The sequence below is a fragment of the Marmota marmota genome, unplaced genomic scaffold (assembly GCF_001458135.2).
Source record: "Marmota marmota marmota unplaced genomic scaffold, marMar, whole genome shotgun sequence".
NCBI classification, from domain to species: Eukaryota; Metazoa; Chordata; class Mammalia; order Rodentia; family Sciuridae; genus Marmota; species Marmota marmota.
In genome coordinates, this window is record NW_026000174.1 from 3465372 (window position 1) to 3485151 (window position 19780).

The 19780-nt window shown below is 40.1% G+C and overlaps 1 protein-coding gene across 11 annotated transcripts in view; it reads left to right on the forward strand.

Moving 5' to 3' along the window:
* Sytl2 (synaptotagmin like 2) overlaps positions 1-19780 on the forward strand; it is a 102434-nt gene that overhangs the window by 45611 nt on the left and 37043 nt on the right. For all 11 annotated transcript variants that reach the window (XM_048787960.1, XM_048787965.1, XM_048787963.1 and 8 more), the window contains 4 exons: positions 5311-5462; positions 6588-6723; positions 18150-18231; positions 19119-19233. In XM_048787960.1, coding sequence (XP_048643917.1) covers positions 5311-5462; positions 6588-6723; positions 18150-18231; positions 19119-19233 — 485 coding nt within the window. The remainder of the gene's footprint in view (positions 1-5310; positions 5463-6587; positions 6724-18149; positions 18232-19118; positions 19234-19780) is intronic.

Genomic DNA, 19780 nt, shown 5'->3' on the forward strand with positions numbered 1-19780 from the left:
TGACAGGATAACAGTTCTAGGCCACTGTTGCCACTGCAACTGTCTTTTGTGCTCTCTCCCTGTAGCCAAAAGTGCTGGGCCCAAGCTATCCTCATTTCTAATTCTTGGGCAGAGACATTTCACAAGCCTGCAAGGAAGCAGACATCAGGATGGATGTTTTTCTCTCCTCCACCCCTGCCCTCTGTCTCTGTCTACCTTGTCCCCGCCTTCTAAGGGAACACTACCACACACACACATATGTAATTTTAGTCTTTTATGGTTTGAAAATGACACACTGTAGAGGTGGTGTTTCCTGTGCTTTGCGTCACACTGCCAGCAGGAAATTGCTGCACATGCCTGTCTGAACACCACAGCAACACCACGTCCCCAACCCCCTAATAGGCAAACCACATCTACAGTGAGGGGCGTTTCTGCAGTAGATACCATCTCAACCACCACCACATCTTATGATTCTCAGCTGCCTCCCTCAGACCTTAAGTTCCTTTTAAATGAAGCCAGTTGTCATTGAAGAACTGACTTCCAGGACCTCTGGCGATGTTTTCTGTGAAAGCAAAGAGGAAAGAAACCATTTATCCAGGGACTGCATTGCACACAGAGCTTCCCATACACTTTCTCCTTTCATCCTCAGAACAGTGTAGCTGAATCCGTTCAACAGATGAGGAAATAGGGTGAAGAGGATAAGTGCCCTGCAGGATTAGCACTGATCCAATTCCAAAGCCTGTGCACTGAGCTGCGCCTCAGCTGATTGTGGGGATTGATGCTGCGTCAACTCTAAGAGATGCATTTCATGTCATTTTTCACTGTTAGAAACATTTACAGTTTGCTTTCAGTTATGTTGGTTTCTAGATTCTCGATCAAAGGTTTCTACCACTCTTTCTACCAAGAAAAAGTCAAGTGTGACAGCTGTCTTAGAAACCAAAATCATGTTTGCTTCTCTGAGGCAGGACAGGGTAGTAGAAAGAGTGCTAGCTGAAGGTTAGGTTGGGCTTCTGGTCCCAGCTCTGTGTGACCTTCAGCCAGTCTCCTAACTTCTTTGGGCCTGAATCATTTCATTTAGAAAGTGAGACCATCTGTGACTATATAAGGTTTCTTTCAGATTTCACAGTCTAAATAAACATCTAAGAGTACTTTCAAATTATACTCTTACCAGCTTGCCCAGAATATATTGGGGGATTAAACAACAACAAAAGACTGGTGAATGGGCCAGTCATCTTTCTGGTCAGCCTACTGATTCTCACGGGCAACAGTAGACTAGATAACATCAACCAGGTCCCACACATAATGTTGGGCCTTTGCCTAGTCATGTTGAAGAGTTGGAAGCTGGGTGTGTGCCTATGATCACAAGGAGAAAAGGGGGTGTGGTGGGGAAGATGCTGAAGGCAGAGAGGAAGCATTACTGCTCTTCTAGCTTTCCTCTGTAAGTCCTCACACTCTGTGCACCCAAAAGGGTCAACCTTGGCAGTTAGGGTTGTAGATTTAATTTTTATGCACAATTCCAAGAATGTGCCTGGCATCTGAAAGGAAATTAATGAATGGATAAATGAGTGAACAAATAACCAGACAGGGTTTAGGAGGCAAATTGACCAGCTTATGTAATTACAGAGGAGGCAAATTGACCAGATTATGTAATTGACTAAATTCTTTATATATCTTGTTGAAATTATAAGGACTAAGTGCTATGATGCATGTTAACTGCCAAGCATGTGGTTCAGTACAAAGCAGATACTTCGTGTTAGCAAAAGGAACAGGGGGATGGGTAGAGAACAATGGGGACATTCATCAGGGCAGTGTCCTCTCTGGGCCAAAGGCTCTTGGGTCTTCATTCTTCCCACCAGCCCACAGGTATTTACTGAGATCTTTGCTGTGCTCAGCTCTCTACTAAACACTATTTGTGTAGAGGATGGTAAAGGACAAAAAGTGTCAGTCCCAAGAAACATACCCTTTGCTCATTTCAACTAGATGGTACAACAATTAGAAAATTCAATGCTAATTTGCTTGGTGCAGTTACAGTTCAGGAAAAATAGGCGATCAATGTGGGTTAGAAGAAAAAAATTTAATAGCATCACAGTGGAACTTTTCCGTGTTCATATCTTTATAAAACTTGGTCTTTGGTATCACACACATGGGGTCATCTACAAAATATAACAAATGACTTAAGAAAAAGAAAAAAAGGTATTATTAAACATAGTGGCCATGATAGTGTTAGGAAATATGCAAGTGGCACTTATTAAATTTTAAAGAATTCTTTTGCCACTTTATAACAAAGGGGTCAGAAACCCTTTATTACCAAAATGGTACCAGTCTTTTTAGGGGCCATTGTTTCTAGTGGTCTGATTCTTACAGCCTGTGCTTGTTGTACACAGGCTAGGGTTTACTGGCAGTCATTTAGGTGAGAGCAGATCAAGAGTTGCACAAAGATTCCTACAAAGTACCTTTCAGTCAAACAAAAATAAATGAAGAGAACTGAGGGTTGTTATGCTACAAGGTTTTGTGGTCTCCTTTAGCAAGAATGATGATGGGTACCATATTTTGTGGTGTTTTTTTCCTGTTCTGAGGATGTCCTGTCTTACCAGAAGACCCTACATTGCAGTGGGGCATGGCTCACGGAACCTTGGCGGTGACAGGCTCTTCATTATCTCTAGCCTGACTCAGGCAGGGTGGCTGCTAGGTACTTATTTGCTCACTGGTTTTTTTCACTCAACAAACAGCTATTATTGGGTATAAGTTCTGTGCCAGGCTCTGTACTATGCTGGGTTACAAAGGTGATTAAGATGTGATCCTTGTCCTTAAGGAGTTTGCTATGTCCACAGATGAGTGGGTGAAACAGATGTGCAAATAGATCACTGGGACACAGTGTGGTGAGTGCTGTAGGGGTGGGGCCATGGGAGCATGGGACAAGGCAAAGGGTGCCCCAGTGCTGGAGCTGGGTCTAAGGATGAGGAGCAACATTCTGAACAGAGAAGCAGGGGGGGAGATGTCCTGAGAGCCTTCAGAGTCCTTGGCCTCTTTCCACTCTAAAGCACTTTCAGGCAAACAGTGTGATGAGTTATCTCAGAATTCCTGCCTGGTAGATCCTATGGTCCCTATCTTCACAAGTAAGAAGACTGAAAGTTAATAAAGGCTCCATAGCCTTCCCATGTCCCATCTAGGAAGAATCAGAACTGGAATTTGGACCTAGTTTTGATAACCTTCAAAGCCCATATCTTTCTGCCATATCATCCTCCATTCCTCTAGCATCTACAGAGGTCTCAAAAGAACTGTTTGGAGGACAAAAGCAGTTGAGTGTGTTGGCAAATGTTGTATGGGAGTAAGTGCTGGAAAATGAATCCAAAAAGGTAACTGAAGCCAGGTGGTCTGGGGCCTCACAGGACATTCCTTTAGTGTGCAAGCACAGAATAAATATCCACTCTTTTCTAGACACTTAGCAAAAATGTATTGATTGAATACAGGCCCTGTATTCAATTCAGGAGCTCACTCTGGCCAAGGAGAGGCGGGAGGACTTTTCTCCTCTGGAGTTGAACTTGGGCTTGGTCCTGTTGAGAGGAGAAAGAAAAAGCTGCACAAGCAGCCTGAGAGGGGTCATCTGCTCTGCTCAAAACCTGAGGCAAGGAGAAACTATCAGAAACCATAATTAGAAGGATAATGTCTCTGAAGTGATGGTGTGCTGTCACCATTTTGACTTAGAGATACACTGTCATGACAATGTGTGGCCAAGAATTGTGATTGAACATGTTTGGAGTAGGGTCACTTCCTCCTAAGTGATTGGGAGAGGAGTGGAAATGCCAGCAGAGAGTGGGTAAATAGATATCTCCAGGCATTCATTTTCCGATATAGATCTTGATATCTAGTAATCTTTTGCTCACCAAAGGACATTATTTATTTAAGGGTCTATACAGGTAATATTTTGAGAGCTTATTTAGAATTCTTTTGAGTTAGTTAAATAACACAGGAAGCCCTTTAGAGAGAAGACTCATTGCTAGATCTAGGGTGATTGTCTCCCCACCCCTGTTTTCCCTACTTCCAGCTATGCCCGTGTATACACAAATTACACCAAGCCTTGATGCTACCTTGCTCCATTGCATTCTCTGGCTAAAACAGATTTGCTGCTTTAGGAAGGGTACATATGAGCTTGAACGACAATCATAAAACCCTCTGAGACTTGTGTAGCATGTCATTTTCCAGGAGTTCAGTTTCCTTAAGGCTTTTTGGATACTTTATTCTAAGTATATCTCTGGGGTAAGAAAAGAGATTTGGGATCCTTTTTTTTATTGAGATAGACTCAGATTTATAATGATTATTTTATTGAAATAGAAGCAGAGGTTAAAAGACCGTTTAACTAGAACAATGCTTTTCTAGTCAGTACGATTTAGAGAAGTTTTAGGATGGTATCATTTGTTTTTGTTAGTTTTAGGCCTTAGCTTTTCAGTGAACGTGAATGATTGGGGAATCCTTAAAAGGAGTATCTCCACAAATGGTATTTGCTTGCCCATCCCTGTTACCATATTTGGTCTACCTGATTCTATCCCACTAGTTTTGTGTATTTCCCTAATATTAAGCACAGGGATGCCATACCGTATTCTTCACAGACTTCTAGGAAAGTCTGATAAACTCACTTCATCAAAATGACAGGACTGATGGGCTGGAAACTATCCCACTAGTTTTTTTTTTTTTTTTTTTCCTTTTCAGTACTAGAAATTAAACCCAGGGGCCTTCAACCACTGGTCTACATCCCCAGCCCTTTTTATTTTTTATTTTGAGACAGCGTCTTGCTAAATTATGGAGGCTAGCCTCAAACTTGAGATCTTCTTGCCTCAGACTCCCAAGGTGCTAGGATTACAGGCATGTGCCACCACCCCTGGCTTCACTACCAGTTTTCTTGAGAGTTTCTTACATGCTGTCATGTACAGAGGGCTATTTACATGTATTAGCTTAATCCTCAGAGCAACCCCTTTTACAGATAAGGAAATCAATACATAAAGGAAGCTCATATCATCCCTCCCTGGGTTATTTGCATTTGAAGAGTGGACACAAAGGACTGCAACCAAGACATGAATCTACTCTTGAGAAATATCATACATCATCTGAGGATCATGGTGAAGCCTTTAGGTTTTTAAAAAAAAAAGTGTTGGCCTTGAAATTTCTGACTTTCCAGTTAAAGGGAATATTTGCTGGTAATCTGGGAGATTTATGGCATAAAATGTTGTGAGCTCATTTTTCCTGTATGTTTACAAATTTCTTTATGCAGTGTCACAATGAACTCATTTATTTACTGTGGGTTCTTAGTGAAGTAAATCTCTTTTCCTTTTGTAGGCATTTGCCTGAAAAAATTAAGGATGACCAGCAGCTGAAGAATATGAGTGGCCAATGGTTTTATGAAGCCAAGGCAAAAAGGCACAGAGATAAAATCCATGGTGCTGATATTATCAGAGCATCCATGAGAAAGAAGAGGCTCCAAGTGGCAAGTGAGTTGAATTGGCTGATGTGCTTATAGCTAGCATTTTTTTCGGGAAGGGAGAGGGGGATGGTGGCGGAATCATTGCTGAAATCTGCCTTGGGAAAACATTTGGAATTATTCTTTCCATAGTGTGTGGCCCTCAACGTCCTCTTCCCTGGATTCAGATGGACTAGGGCAGGGCCAAGTAACTTAGTGTTGTGTAGAGGAACACAGGAAGCCCTTTAGGCACCATGTTGAATTGTAGTAGCGTAGATACTTGGGGTTTATAAGAGATCTACCACCTCTTCATTGACTTATACCTCTGAAAATTCAGAGCCTTCTGAGTAAGGTAAAAGGTTTAGACAGGAAGAAATCAGCCTCCTTATTCAATGATCTTGATATTGAGCATTCCTTTGCTCACCAACGTGCATTATTTATTTAAGGATCTATAAATGTAATATTTTGAGAGCTTATTTAGGATTATTTTGAGTTAGTTAAATAATTACTGGGTACCTTCTCTCTAACTCTGGGTTAGTCAGCATAAACCCCTGTCCAAGTCTCACCTGTATGCAAGAAGGAAAATAGCTATTACCTCTGAGTGTCTAATATTATTTCTAACATAGCAGCAGTCTTCTAAGGCATTATTTCCCCAATACTGTGGATGGGGCTCAGAGAAGTTAAATCCCTTTACCCAAGATCATGTTGTTGCCAAATGGCAGAGCTGGGATTTCAGATCCCACAGCCAAACATCATGTTGGATATATTGTAGATGTTCAGTAAATTCACAGTAAGGATGGTGCTTCAATCCAATAAGTACCTCATGCCTGGCTATGTACATTCAATCCTGACTGATTAAGATCAGATTAACCTAGAGGCAGTTAGAATTTTGCTCTAACAGCTCCTGGAGTTACCTGCACATTTAAATGTACTCCCATGTTCTTAGGAGACTGTGCTTGGGCAGAGGAGCTGATGTCAAGGGAACCTACTGACTTCTTTCAAAGATGTATTTCTGATCCTAAGACTCAGTGATTGGCTTGGCACTCAGAAGGCCTGAGATTCAGATTTAAGTCCTTAATGATAGGAGCCTATAAGAGAATTGTAGATTGTGGAGGTGAGAGATAAACCTTCCTGCCTTTATTGTTTCCTATTTCAGCGGAGCAGAGTAAGGACAGAGCAACTGAAGCAAAGGAAAGCTGGGTGAATAATGTCAACAAAGATGCTTTCCTTCCCCCAGAGCTAGCTGGTGCTGTAGAAGAGCCAAAAGAAGATGCAGCACCACCAAGCCCAAGGTGAGGCAGAGCTTGTTAGGAGAGCTGCTGCTTGAAGGGGGTTTCATGGCTTGGTATGTTGTATGGGAAAAATGTGGGCTATGAATATAAATGCTGGGCTGGTGTCATGGACATGTGGAAGTGGGTAGTGTTGAGAGAATTCTGGATCCTCTTGGAGACAAAGCCTAAATTGCTGAATCTTAAAATTAAAATGCTAAATGGTGATTTCTTTCAGCACCAGCAATAGCTGTTTTTCATTTGTACTAAAATTTCTCTTCAGAATAGGACAAAATATTCCAAAATGAATACAGGGGAATAAGTCATTTCAGGAGAGCAAGAAATTATGAGAGTCTAACCTATGGTAGAATGGAACAAGCTCAAGCACAAGAACCAGACGGACATGAATGCAGAACTTAAGCCTACCATTTATAAATGATGTGACGATGGGATGTCATGGTCAATAACCTCTGAGTCCGCTGCCTTTTGGGTATATAAATAGGAATATAAATAGGAATAATATATACCCAAAAGGCAATGGTGAGAACTAGTGTGTAGAATACCTCAATTTTTCAGTTGTGATTTTTTTGTTGTTTTCCATACATGTTTTAATCTGGTCAATTAAAATGTTCATCTGACATCCTTCCTAAGAGGTAGTAGCCAATTGTGAGGCTATGTTGCCACAGCTTTTTGAGCCATGATGATTTGCTTTTAGGTGTTTCAGAATTTTCCCATTAATATCTGTCCCTTTAGAGTACAGTGGATACCCTTTGGTGGAAGGGGCAGTTGCATATCATCTTTAGATCTTCAGTCAAGACAGTTCAATTCAGAGCCTACAGTTGGGATGAAGTTGATTAATTTGCTGGTGGGACAGCCTCTGAGCTAGAGTGCAAGACTAAAGGGCCTGGGGACAGAGATATTCCCAAATAGATAATAGGTGAGGGGAAGGGTGTGCAGAATAGGTACCTCTACACATTTCAGAGTCAAAGATGAGGAAAGTTGGATAATGGATACTGACTCTATTAAAGTACCTATTATTAACCCATTTTCCAATGGTTTCCCATGAATGGTGGGCTCCCCTGTATCTCCCCAGGATGATTTGTATTGTTCTCTTTTATGTGAGATTGGCTAGAAGGTAAAACATCTCAGTAGTAATTGCTAATTGATACCATGACCTTGCAGTAGTACTGATTCAAATTCCTGGACTTTTATTTCTACAGCTGTAAAATGGAATAATAACAGCATGCTAATATGATTATTGGCAAGTTAATTAGCTGGCAAATGTAGAATCTTAATTCAGTCTATAGCACATAGGAATACTCAATAAATGGAAGCATGGGCTATCAAATATAAACAGATATTTCAGGAAACACAAGAAAGGGTGTGAGGAGCATTCTATTCTTGCCCCCTTCGTGTCTCACCATCTACCAAGTGCTTGCAATCCCTCTAATGGATGAAGGCCTTACTTTCATAAAGAAAGATGAGACCTGAAGTATTAGAAACCTGAGGAGAAAGAACACAGTCATCTAGACTCTCCACCAAGGAGCTGAGTGTGACTCTTAAGAGCCAGGTACAACAGGGGCAGAGGAGCACCTAAGCATCGACTAGCTGAGGGAAGAAGGATCAAGTACCACTGAAGAGGAAAGAAGATTTGGGGACATCAGGGATTCACTTAGCTCATTGCACAGTTTTATTTTGTCAGTCTTCCAATTCTCCTTACAAGAACTCTTCCATATCAAAGGGCTTGAGGGACAGAGGAGCCCACCTCATTTTTCTCTTGACTCCATGGGACTGGTGGGCATTCCCTCAGTCTTTCTTGCTTTGAGGATAATAACTTCCATGATTTGCATCTGCATTATTTTCTGCATTCCTTGTGTGACTGCTTTCGAGTCTTTTGGGTATTATTTGTAAATCAGAACAGAGTTACCTGCCTGACCAGGATATTGTGAGATTCAATGAAATAAAGTGTGGGAATCACTTAGGATTTCCCAGGAAGAAAGAAGGTTGACAATTTCCAGGTGGCATTATAATGATGTTATTACACGGATAAGCATGGTCAAGAAGGCAAGTGTAAAAGTGTTAGGTGTATCCAGCATGTTTTGCTCATTAAAGAGCAACCCTATAAGATGTGGCATGGTGCTAATCACTTAGAATTGTGGGAGGAGCTACTTTTTACTTCCTCCTTTCCAGGTCAGAAATGACTGCTTTACTTGGTATTAAATTCCTGCGGTGTTTCTTATACTTTAACCTTTGTGAATTGGGTGTGGTAAGTGTATTTGTACTTTCAGACTAAGTGAGTTTCAATGGAATGACTCAATACCTGTTAATATTTTCTTAGCCAGGAGTTAGGAAGTGTGAGGCCACAGTGGCTGAATATTGCCAGCTCTGAAGGAGTTTTTCCAATAGGCTTGGTGCCATGGTCCTTCTTTCTTTCATGGACACAATTCTGTGGGGTCCTCTCCATGAAGAGTTATAACATTATGGGTACCCAGCATGTAGTCAAGCCTCAGCAGCTACCACATTCTTTCTGAACTCCCTTTTGTTTGCACCTGTAGCACAAGGAAGCAGAGGTTTATGAGCAGAGAATAAGGTTCCCTTTAGAGCAGCAAACACTCACAGTTCAAATCCTGGTTATTGACTTTCAGCAAGGCAGTATCAGTTGGATCAGCACTTCATAAACTAGTGAAGGACCTGTTTAAAAATTTTTATTTCTAATCATTATAGATTGTCACCTTTCATAAATTATAAAACTGAAATGTAGAAAGCAATGAACCACTGATCATGTGGTGGAATATCTCAGAAAATAACTATAAATGATTCCCAACATACACTCTCCATTTCTGTACTTTTTCATTGTGAATCAGTGATAAGTTCATGGATTGACACTGGTCCATGAACCACATATTTATAGTACCTTGTGTCACCCTTCCCAAATAATTGTCGAACATGTGCACAATAAGCCACAGGACTTGGCTGAGTCAAGGTGGGGAGTACAGAATAAAGATACAAGCAGCTCTTCCCACATGAGTCAGGACCCTGCTTGTATAATGTGTCCTGACTCTAGAGGCAGGTCTATTCTGGGACAAGAAGCCCCTTCTTTGTCACTTGAGGTTACAAGTTCTGTGAAACAAGTTTGGGTGCTCTGGGTATGGAGAGTCTAGGAGCCTCTACTGACCAGGGCCTTAGATCTCTATAACTGGTACTTCTTTAGACTGATGGACCCTGGAGATATACTGACCACCTCCCCTCTCCTTCCCTCCCGTCTCCTCTCCTTCCCTCTCCTTACCTCCCTTCCCCTCTCCTCCTCTCTCCTCACCTCACCTCCCTTTAAGACTATCTCTTTAAGGACTGGCCCCTTGGCTAGCTTATATTGTCTTGGCTCTGTAGCTACAAACAGGCCAGCTCAGACCTCTGAAAAAATGATAGTTACCCAAGTATGCTCCAAGCTTTCCAGTTCTTTCCTCCTTCTGGCTTCTCTCCTCTTCTACCCTTCTCTATCCCACACACCTTAGTTGCTTGATGGTGGTTTCCTTTCTCCTTGAAAGGATCTAACATGAATTCTACCCTAAACAATATTTGCCTTTTAAAAATAACTTGAGCCTGTATAGCTGGAAATTTTAAACTTCTTTCCTTTTTTTAGTGGTTACCTTACTGAAACATGAGTATAGACTTGTTTATGCTGTCCTAACATGCAGCTCAAGTCCTATCATCTGGCATTTAGCATAGATGAGGACATTACAGCAAGGTGGAGATTGGATATCTTCCAGGTGCCTGGCTCCCATATTATGCAGACTTTTCTATTAGAAAAATTCTTGGTTCTTATGGTTTCTAAAAGATTTAAGAATTATCTTAAGCATCCGGATAAAGAACAGAATCTTCAACCAAAAGAGGCAAGTTCATAGGTGGAAAAAGAGTTATGTTAGGGGTATTGGGCATCTCAGTGCCCTGACAGTGCACTAAGAAAGCAGCCCTAGTAACAGATATCATCAGTCAGAGGTTAGTGACTGTTTTTTGTGGTAGCAAAAGTATCCAGAGAGCTGGGTACGGTGGCACATACCTGTAATCCCAGTGGCTTGGAGGCTGAGGCAGGAGGATTGCAAGTTCAAGCCAGCCTCAGCAACTTAGTGAGGCCCTAAGGAATTTATAAAATGCTGTCTCTAAATAAAATTTAAAAGGTGGGGTGGTGGCTGAGGATGCAGCTTAGTGGTTAAACATTCCTAATTTCACTTCCTGATATATATATATATATAGTAGCCAGGGATGTACAGTTGGCCAACCTGAGCCACTGAAAAAAGAGGCCAGAAAAAGTATAAGAGAGATGTGGAGAAAAGTAGGAAAAAGAAAGGTAATATGTATGAATGGTGAAAATAGAAGCGTTAATCCATATGTTGCTTAATTTTGCTTTTAGGATATTTATTGGAAATAAAGTATTTAAATACTCTTATGGGCAACTGATTGAAAGCACAGATTTGTACCTTGCTTGCATTCAATGGAATAAATCATTCTTTGGGTTACTAGTTCATTTTTAATTCAGTCATTTATTTGGTTAGTCAACATTATTGAGTATTTAATTGTATACCTCATGGTAATGAAGAGTTCAAAGGTGACTAAGGTCTCATCCCTGTCTTCGAGGAGTCCATTGTTTGGAGGAGAGGCTGACACGTATAATTGACAACAGTATTTAAAAAGCCATGAAAGAGCTGGGTGCGGTGGCATATACCTGTAAGTATAATTGACAACAGTATTTAAAAAGCCATGAAAGAGCTGGGTGCGGTGGCATATACCTGTAATCCCGGCAGCTCCAGAGGCTGAGACAGGAGGATTGCGAGTTTACAGCCAACCTCAGCAACAGCGAGGTGCTAAGCAATTCAATGAGACCCTGTCTCTAAATAAAATACAAAACAGGGCTGGGGATGTGGCTCAGTGGTCAAGTGCCTTTGAGTTCAATCCCTGGTACCAAAAATAAAATAAAGGCCATAAAAGAACAAATAGCAGTGCTGTGTCCAGTGTAGGGGAGGGATTGTCTGGGAACTTCTGGAGGTGGTTGTATTTGAGGTGATTCTTGAATGATGAAAAAGGCTATGGTAGACACAGGGAGAGGATGGTACCGGCATGGGGGTCCGGTAAGGACTGGCATGCTGGAGACCTGGAAGTGTTCTGGCATGGCATTCTCTCTCTCTCTCTCTCTCTCTGTGTGTGTGTGTGTGTGTGTGTGTGTGTGTGTGTAAGTGTGTATGTGTTGGACACATGTGTAGAAAGAAACTGGTATCAGATGGCAAAGAGTCTTGTACACAGGCCAAAAGGCTGGGCTTTTCCTTTAAGTCACAGGAGTCACCAAGTGACTTTTTTTAATCAAGTTTACTTTTTATCGCCATCCTTTTGGCAACTGTGTAGGTTGGTGTCTTACAGTTAAAATAGGACATTATAGCAGAAGTGTAGGTGAGAGATAGGGAGAACATAATTGAGGAAATGGAGAAAGAAGGAAACATGACAGAGTTGTAGAGGTGAGATTAGAAGGAATTTGAAGAATTTATAGGCACACAGAAATATATAAGAATTGCTATAGGATATTTGGGTTATTAGATGAGAGGTTCTGAACTGTGGTCTGTATTCCAGAATTATCCAGGGAATTTTTAAAACTCCAAATTCCCAGGACTGAGTATCACTGCTTTGCTCTCTCCGAGTTGAAGGCCTGAATTCTTCTCACTACTGTGTCCTAATCATCTAACTTCGTGTGTGTCTGGCACATGGTAGGTTCTCAGTAAAAAACAAAAGAATGCCCTTACTCTCTCTTATTGGACTTCATTGTACTTAGCACTGCATGAAATTATGTTGATTTTCATGTGTGGGTGTTGTTCCCTCTCTCAGGTCCATTAGGAAAACGACTTTTCATTCCCTGTGTATTTTACTTGTTTTGTTCACCACCCTAATCCTAGCACTTTGAATAGTGCCCAATACATATTTTGTAAAATGAGTTGAATGAAGGATAGGGAGAGACTTGGGTAAGTGAGTAAATTAATGAATATTTGATGAGATAATGAGTTAATGGTGATAATGATTAAATGGTGAGTGAGGGGTCATGAAGAAACAAATGAGTGAATAAAGGAATGACCAAATGAAGTGGTTTGGATCCCATAGAGGAAGCAGAGAAAAGAGAAGGGAAAGGAAACAAAATTATGAAGTAAGAACAGAATTAAAGCATCTGGATTGCATGGCTTTGCTTTACTAAGAATCTCTCACTTCAGAAGTATCACCATGAGCACTGATGATTATAAGAAGATGGAGGATTTGAAAGTCTTCTCAAATTTGTAGGACTCTGAAAGAAAAGCATTCAAGATGGAGAACTAGAAGGCATAGAGGTTGGGGGGCGGGGTCTTGGCTGCTGCAGAGGTTCAGAATATATGTTAGTCAAAAGCATCTCCAGACAATGTTTCCAAAGTGAGTTCAGAATAAATACTTCACTATTTTCATTCCATGGAGTTGTTAGGTTTACTTCTGAGCACTTATCTATGAAATAATGATAAAATGAGGAGTTTTCTTATAAGCAAAACTACGCATCTGCATCTAACACTGTTTTTGTCAAATTAAAACAAAATTTTGTAAGTCACTGTATTGAACCAAAGTGCTGGTCTGAGCTTCATTGCCTGTGCTGGTGTGATGCTTCTGCCCAATCTCTCTCTTCAGCTTTGTTGAATGGGAACCAATCAATTAAAATCACATCTTTAGCTCTGAAATGATGTAGTTGTCCCCACTAATGCTTTTTCCTGGAAGGTTTTTGTTTGTATATGTCCATTTCTCTCTTCCAGCAGGAGAAGCTCCTTGCCTTACTCTCAGTAATAATATCAGTATAAGGTACCTAGCCTACTCTCAGTGGTAGGGTAGAGATTGAGCCAATCTACAGGACAATGCATCTGATAGTTTTCTTTAGTACTGATAGCAAATATAATAATATGAAGATTGCATTTCTAGGAGGTCAGGCCTATAGAATCACATATATCAAGCTCTTTAGAGAATATTTAATCCTAACGGATCTTGTATTTACTCAAATTGTGGTAGAAATAATTTCACTGAGAAATCAAAATGCCTCATATATAAATGGATCAGGAAGAGGGAGAAGTTTCAAAAGAAAGATACTGGGAAAAAAAGATTGGTCAAATTATATTATGTGCATGTACAAATATGGCATAAGGATTCCTATTATTAGGTATGATGATAATGCATCAATTAAAAATGTTTTAAATGCCTTATACACTGATGGGAATAATTGTGCTCAATAATTCTGTAGCATAAACTGTGGTAGCACTAGAAGACTATGTGTGTCCACAAATAATATTTTACCAAAAAATAATACTGACCGAAAGGGCATAGCATAACATATTTTCTAATTTGCTTCCCTCACTCATCCCTGAGCCTTACTCATCATTTCTTGATTTGTTTATTCGTTCAAGCTTCATTGAGTGTGAACACAGTGCTGGGTGCTGGGGATGAGACACAGCATGAGCCCCCAGGGAACTTACCATCCAAAGGGAAAGATCAAGACAAAAACATGTGGAAGAAAAAAAAAACTTGCAGAATTGATTTCTGGTTCTATAAATATTATCATCATCTAATATTTTAATAATCTTCTTAATGAAGTAAAACTAATTTTGTCTAAGTACTACTTATTGCAAGCCCTTTTTGAATAATGCCTGAAAGGAGAAAGTTACAGAGCATGGGTATAGAATTAAGTTTGTTCACAGTTTAAAAATCTTATCATATGGAGTATATTGGGTGTCTTTTATATTCTAGACACAGTCTACCACCCTCTGGGAGGAATTCTAAGAAAGACATAGTATTTATCTATAAAGAAACTGCATTCTCTTAGGAAAAATCATGCATTCATATATAAAGATCTGACCACATGAAAACAAATAGCATCAGGCATGGAACATGTTTCTAATATGAAATACCAATAAAATATGCTGTAATAACTGGGATAAAGGAGACTCATAATCAGCTGGGATGATCCAGGCAGTGAGACTGAGACTGGATTTGAAGATGACAGGGATTGTTTTTGGCAGAGGGGGACTGATTGAATGGAAATAGAAGTCAGGTGAGGTTCTAGGATAAGATGTAAGTGGACTTTTTTTAAAAATATGAATGGTCAACAGAGAGGAGGAGTGGGAATGTATATTGGGGATAGATGATGGTTTTTCTCTAGTGCCTTGCTGAGTAGTTCCAACTTTATTTCACAGGCTTTGGGGATCCAGGGTAAGGTAGTGAGCAGAAGCCAGGACTCTAGGTTGTGTTTTGGACCATTCCAGCTTAGTGGTGGTATACTGAATAGATTAGGGGAGTGGAGCTTTCAGAGACCACATATGAAGTGAATACAGTTGACAAAAATAAGGGAGTTGCCAGTACAGGTGACAAAGAAGAACAGATGTGTGAATCACTGGAAGAAAGCACCCCTGGCACTTGACTTCAGTCTTTTTTGCCACAAACCACTGCTGTAATAATGCAGGAAATCAGAGCTAGAAAAGCCTACCACTGCTATTTTTGCCTCTGGAATCAGACACCTGAACTCAAATCCCCAGCTCTTGCACAAACTAATTTTGTGACTTTAAGTAGGTTATGTAACCTCTTCAAGCCAGAGTTTTCTAACAAGTGGGGAGAATGACACATGCCACATAAATGTTGCAAGAATCAATTGAGAATAAGATGGTTACTGCAATGATCATTGCTTAATAAAGGACAGGCAAACAAAACATTGTAGTATTCCTTGAGGGAAGCAAAGTTACTAGGAAGTAGCTGTGTTTTTGGATAGAGTCTGAGGCAAAAGACTCTAGGTTTAATTTTTTCATCTAAACTGACTGTGACCTGTAACTAACCAAGTTTCCTACCCCCATCCCATTCCCCCCCCCCAATCCTAACCACAAGGTAACCCCATGAATACTGTGTGTTTCTGGCATTGTGGTGTCTGTCCATGTGTTCTGACTGCTTTGTTTCTTCCTTTCCCCCCACCCCACCAAATAGCATGAACAAAGACATTTTGTTTAGCACCTAAATAATCTGCTTCATTTTTGGCAAAAACAAAAACAAAAACAAAACACAGATTAAAAAAAAAAACAAAAACAAAACAAAAAAACCCTGGCCATATGTCTGCTGCCGCCTTCACCAGTCATGTCCTAGGGACTGTGCAAGACATAAAGATGGTCAAGTTTCTCTTGAGTGATTTCCCGGTTTACTATAAATGATAAGATATGTACATACAGAATGAGGAGGCATAGTAGACATGAAATGCAGAGGTGGCTAGAATTCAGTAGGAAAGAGACTGGATTCACCTCCAGGAAGGAGGATCAATATGATGTACAGTCTGGGCAGTTGAGGCTAGGACCTGAAAGTGCAGGAACCAGATTTCCAATGAGCAGAGGAAAAAGAATGTAGAGGTTCTACTTATCTTCTGGGCTTGGGGAGCAAGAAGGGGAAAGAAGGACAATGTATGTTCCATGAAAACCCTAACTACTAGCACTTGGCTCAGATCATCTCACTACATCACTATTTACCAAGGTAAATCATACAGAACACTGAGAAACTGAGTATAGTATTTGCCATAAGGATGTTGTTCCTCTTATTACTCACTTCTTAAAATGACACTCAAGAGAAATTGTTTTTCAGTTCTTAGTTATGGCTATTTTAAATGTATGAACACTAATTCTATCCATGACCAGTTTTTAATTTTTTTCCACATTTCCTGCTAGATAACTTAGCTCAAGTTTGTGTCTTCCTATTACAGCAACAGAGGACTCCTGTAATGTGTCTTTTTGTCCAAATTCTAGTTCTTTTGTTAAGTTCCTCCTCTGTTCCCTGCCATTCCCCTCTTATCTCTTTCCCCCACTTTCCTCCATGCAATCAGGCTGTATTTGATATTTGTCTATTTCATCTGTTATAATTCCTTTCTGAAACAATTAGAAAGGTGATGAAAGGAAGAATGTCTTCCTTAAGAGTTCAGCCTTAGCTAGTCCCAGAGATAGTGGGACTGTAATCCCATTTACTCTGAAGGCTAAGGCAGGAGGATTCTAAATTTGAGACCAGTAATCCCATTTACTCTGTAATCCCATTTACTCTGAAGGCTGAGGCAGGAGAATTCTAAATTTAAGACCAGATTCAACAATGTAGCAAGACCTGTTTCAAAGTAAAAAATAAAAAGGATGGAGCGCAGTGGGGGACATGTAATTCAGTGATACAGTGCTTGCCTAGTATGTGGGAGGTTATGGATTCTGTTCCCAGTAACGTCGTGTATACACACACACACACATACATACATACACACACGTGCGTGTGCACAAACAAATTCAGTCTTTTCCTTTCCTGGAACTAACTGTATAAAAATCGTGCTTGATTTAGAGGTAAGGAAAGGAAGTGAGGCTGCAGGCACATATAGCCCACAAATTTAGTGACAGTAATCTTGGGTACATTTCCATTGCCTTGCAACAAATTGCTCCCCTCCTGGGCCTTCAATTCTGGGGAATGCCAACTCCTTAGGTATTTTCCAAGCTCTTTACTATTGATGTCACTGAGAGAACTGGTGGTGTTTAACAGTGATTTCAGCCAATAATGACTTCATCTCTTATGCCCAAGGCAAAGCCACTGGAGCAGACAGAACAGGTTGTTTTTCTTCCCCTCAGGGGTCTCTTTGACCCTCTTTTTCCCTTCTTACTCAGAGTGGAGGGAGTGGTGCTCTGGAAGCAGCCTGTTCAACTCACCTTCCTCCTTCTCTCTGGCCTTACTCTCACTCAGGGCTGCCCTATTTCTGGGATGGGAATTAGTCTAGAGAATCCTCCTCATTTCTCCACACTAGCTCCAAGCATCAACTCTCCCACCATCTTCTCCATGCTCTATTTCTCTTTATTTCTTTGTATTTGAATAAGCACTCACCTGGCCTGCTTGGATAAGTGAGTGGAAAGGGCCCAGTAAGTTGCCCAAACCCACCAGCTTTTCTGCACAGCTTCTCTGACTTTCACTTTTCTGTCCCTTTTCTGAGTGGCTTGTCTCATTGGATCCTTTTCTTTGGTGCATTGCTATTCTGGCCTTGCCTTATGGAATCGAGCCACAAATGTTGGGGCTTTATTTTAGCAATGAAATCAATTGCTCATTTTCTAGCCTGTGACTAACTCTTAGCTTCTAATTTTGAGATAAGTGAGTTCATTTCTACAGATTTAACTTGTGAAACTTCTGCATACTGTGATAAAAGTTTCATGTTTTCTGGATATTTTTGTCTTCTCTCATGCTTTCCTTTCATTTATGTGCCACCATTACCTTTGCCTCAGTCCCAGGTCCCTTTCCCTGCCTGGTGGTTTGATTTTACAAACTTCCTCTCCTATCCTACCTTAATAGCTTTTGACTCAAAAGGCAAGATGTATGCTTCCTGAAAGGGTGAGGATTTGTTGTCTGAATTACTAATTCTTTTGCAGTCCCAGTGTGGTGAATCCAGCTTCTACTGTAATTGATATGTCCCAGGAGAACACAAAGAAATCAACTGGATCTCCAGCTAAGGTAGACTCAGCCCAGTGTCCAAAAACCTCGATTTTGGTGGGAATGCCTTTTTTTTTTTTTTTTTAATTCTATCAAAGTACCATGAAATAAAGACAACTTTGTAGTACTTTTCTTTTTGTACAAGATATATGTAATTTTTACTGTTTACTGTAAGAAATTACTTGCAGTGGATAAGTTGATGAATACTATGTTTTTTTGCAGAAGACCCAGATTTTTTTGTCCCAGCAAGTAAAAAGTCTGAAGCTATTTGATGCTGTTTGTTTTAGGCATATGGAATGTGGCTTATTAGTTCTACTTCAGGCCTTATTTTTAATGATAGCTTCCTGAATCTGTAAGAGTTTTAATCCTGGGAGGAAATTGCCAATTTGTGAAACTGTAGATAGTAAACATTGATATTTATTCAGTTTTATATTAATTATGAAAATATCGATTTACTAATACCTTTTCTGTCATTAGAACTGAACATAACTATGAGTGAAACACTTCAAGGTAACTAAAGCATCTTCTAAATCTTTAGGAAAGGTTAATCGCCATTGTTTTTCCTACCTTTTGGTAGAAAGAGCACTGGTGGGAATCTGAGCTATTTGCAGATCCAGGTTTGCTTTAACCTTGACTAATCTTTGATATATCCAGGGCCATGTTTTCTCACCTTATAAAATGTGGTATTTTGATTTGAATGCCCATTTCTGATCCTTTATTTTTGGTCTGGTATGTATGATAATTCTGCACTAACCAGATAATCAACTTCCCCCCAGCCCCCCAAAAATGCCAGATAATAAAATTGTCTGAATAAAACTATCAAATATTAGAGATGATAAGCATTTGCTAACACTGAGTTGCTGCTATGGTATTTAAACTAAGTTTAATAAACAACATTTTTTTTCCAGCAAAGGAAGAATCCATTTAATAGCTCTAAGTTGCCAGAAGATCACTTATCACCACAAACCCAAAATGAGCAGTCAAAAAATGGAAGAGCTGGTTTATTTCAGATTTCAAAAGAGGGTAAATATTATTTTTATGGACAAGATATTTTTATCTTTACTATCTGAATTAAGGGAAATTCTCAGAGTTCCTTTCACTAAAATAACTTCCCAGAGAAAGTAAAAAGAACTGATGGTTTTCATATTCCACTATGCCTATTGGTTTCCTCTCTGGGGGAGAGGAAGCAGTTTTAGAAACTGGAAGTTTCTGCATTCCAGTGGTGGAGCTGCTGCTGCTTATGTGACCTCCATGCCTTGGGGGGTTCCCTCATCAGTGAACCGGGAAATTTGACAAAGAGCATTTAGTCTTTAACCTAAAAGTATTTGTTGATGCCTACCATGTGCTGACAGTTGTCTATTTAAAGAGGTTACCTTATTGAAATGCTTTTCAGTGTCATATATAACAAATTAGAATAATAATAATAATAAAAGGCCACTTGGCAATGTTATGATCTTTTAATCTGCAATTATCAGCCCAGGTGCCCAGGAACATTTGATCAAGTTTGCGAGTTAATTGATTGAAGCCTGTCTTTTACAGAATTTTGCTGTTCTTATATACCATTAAAAGG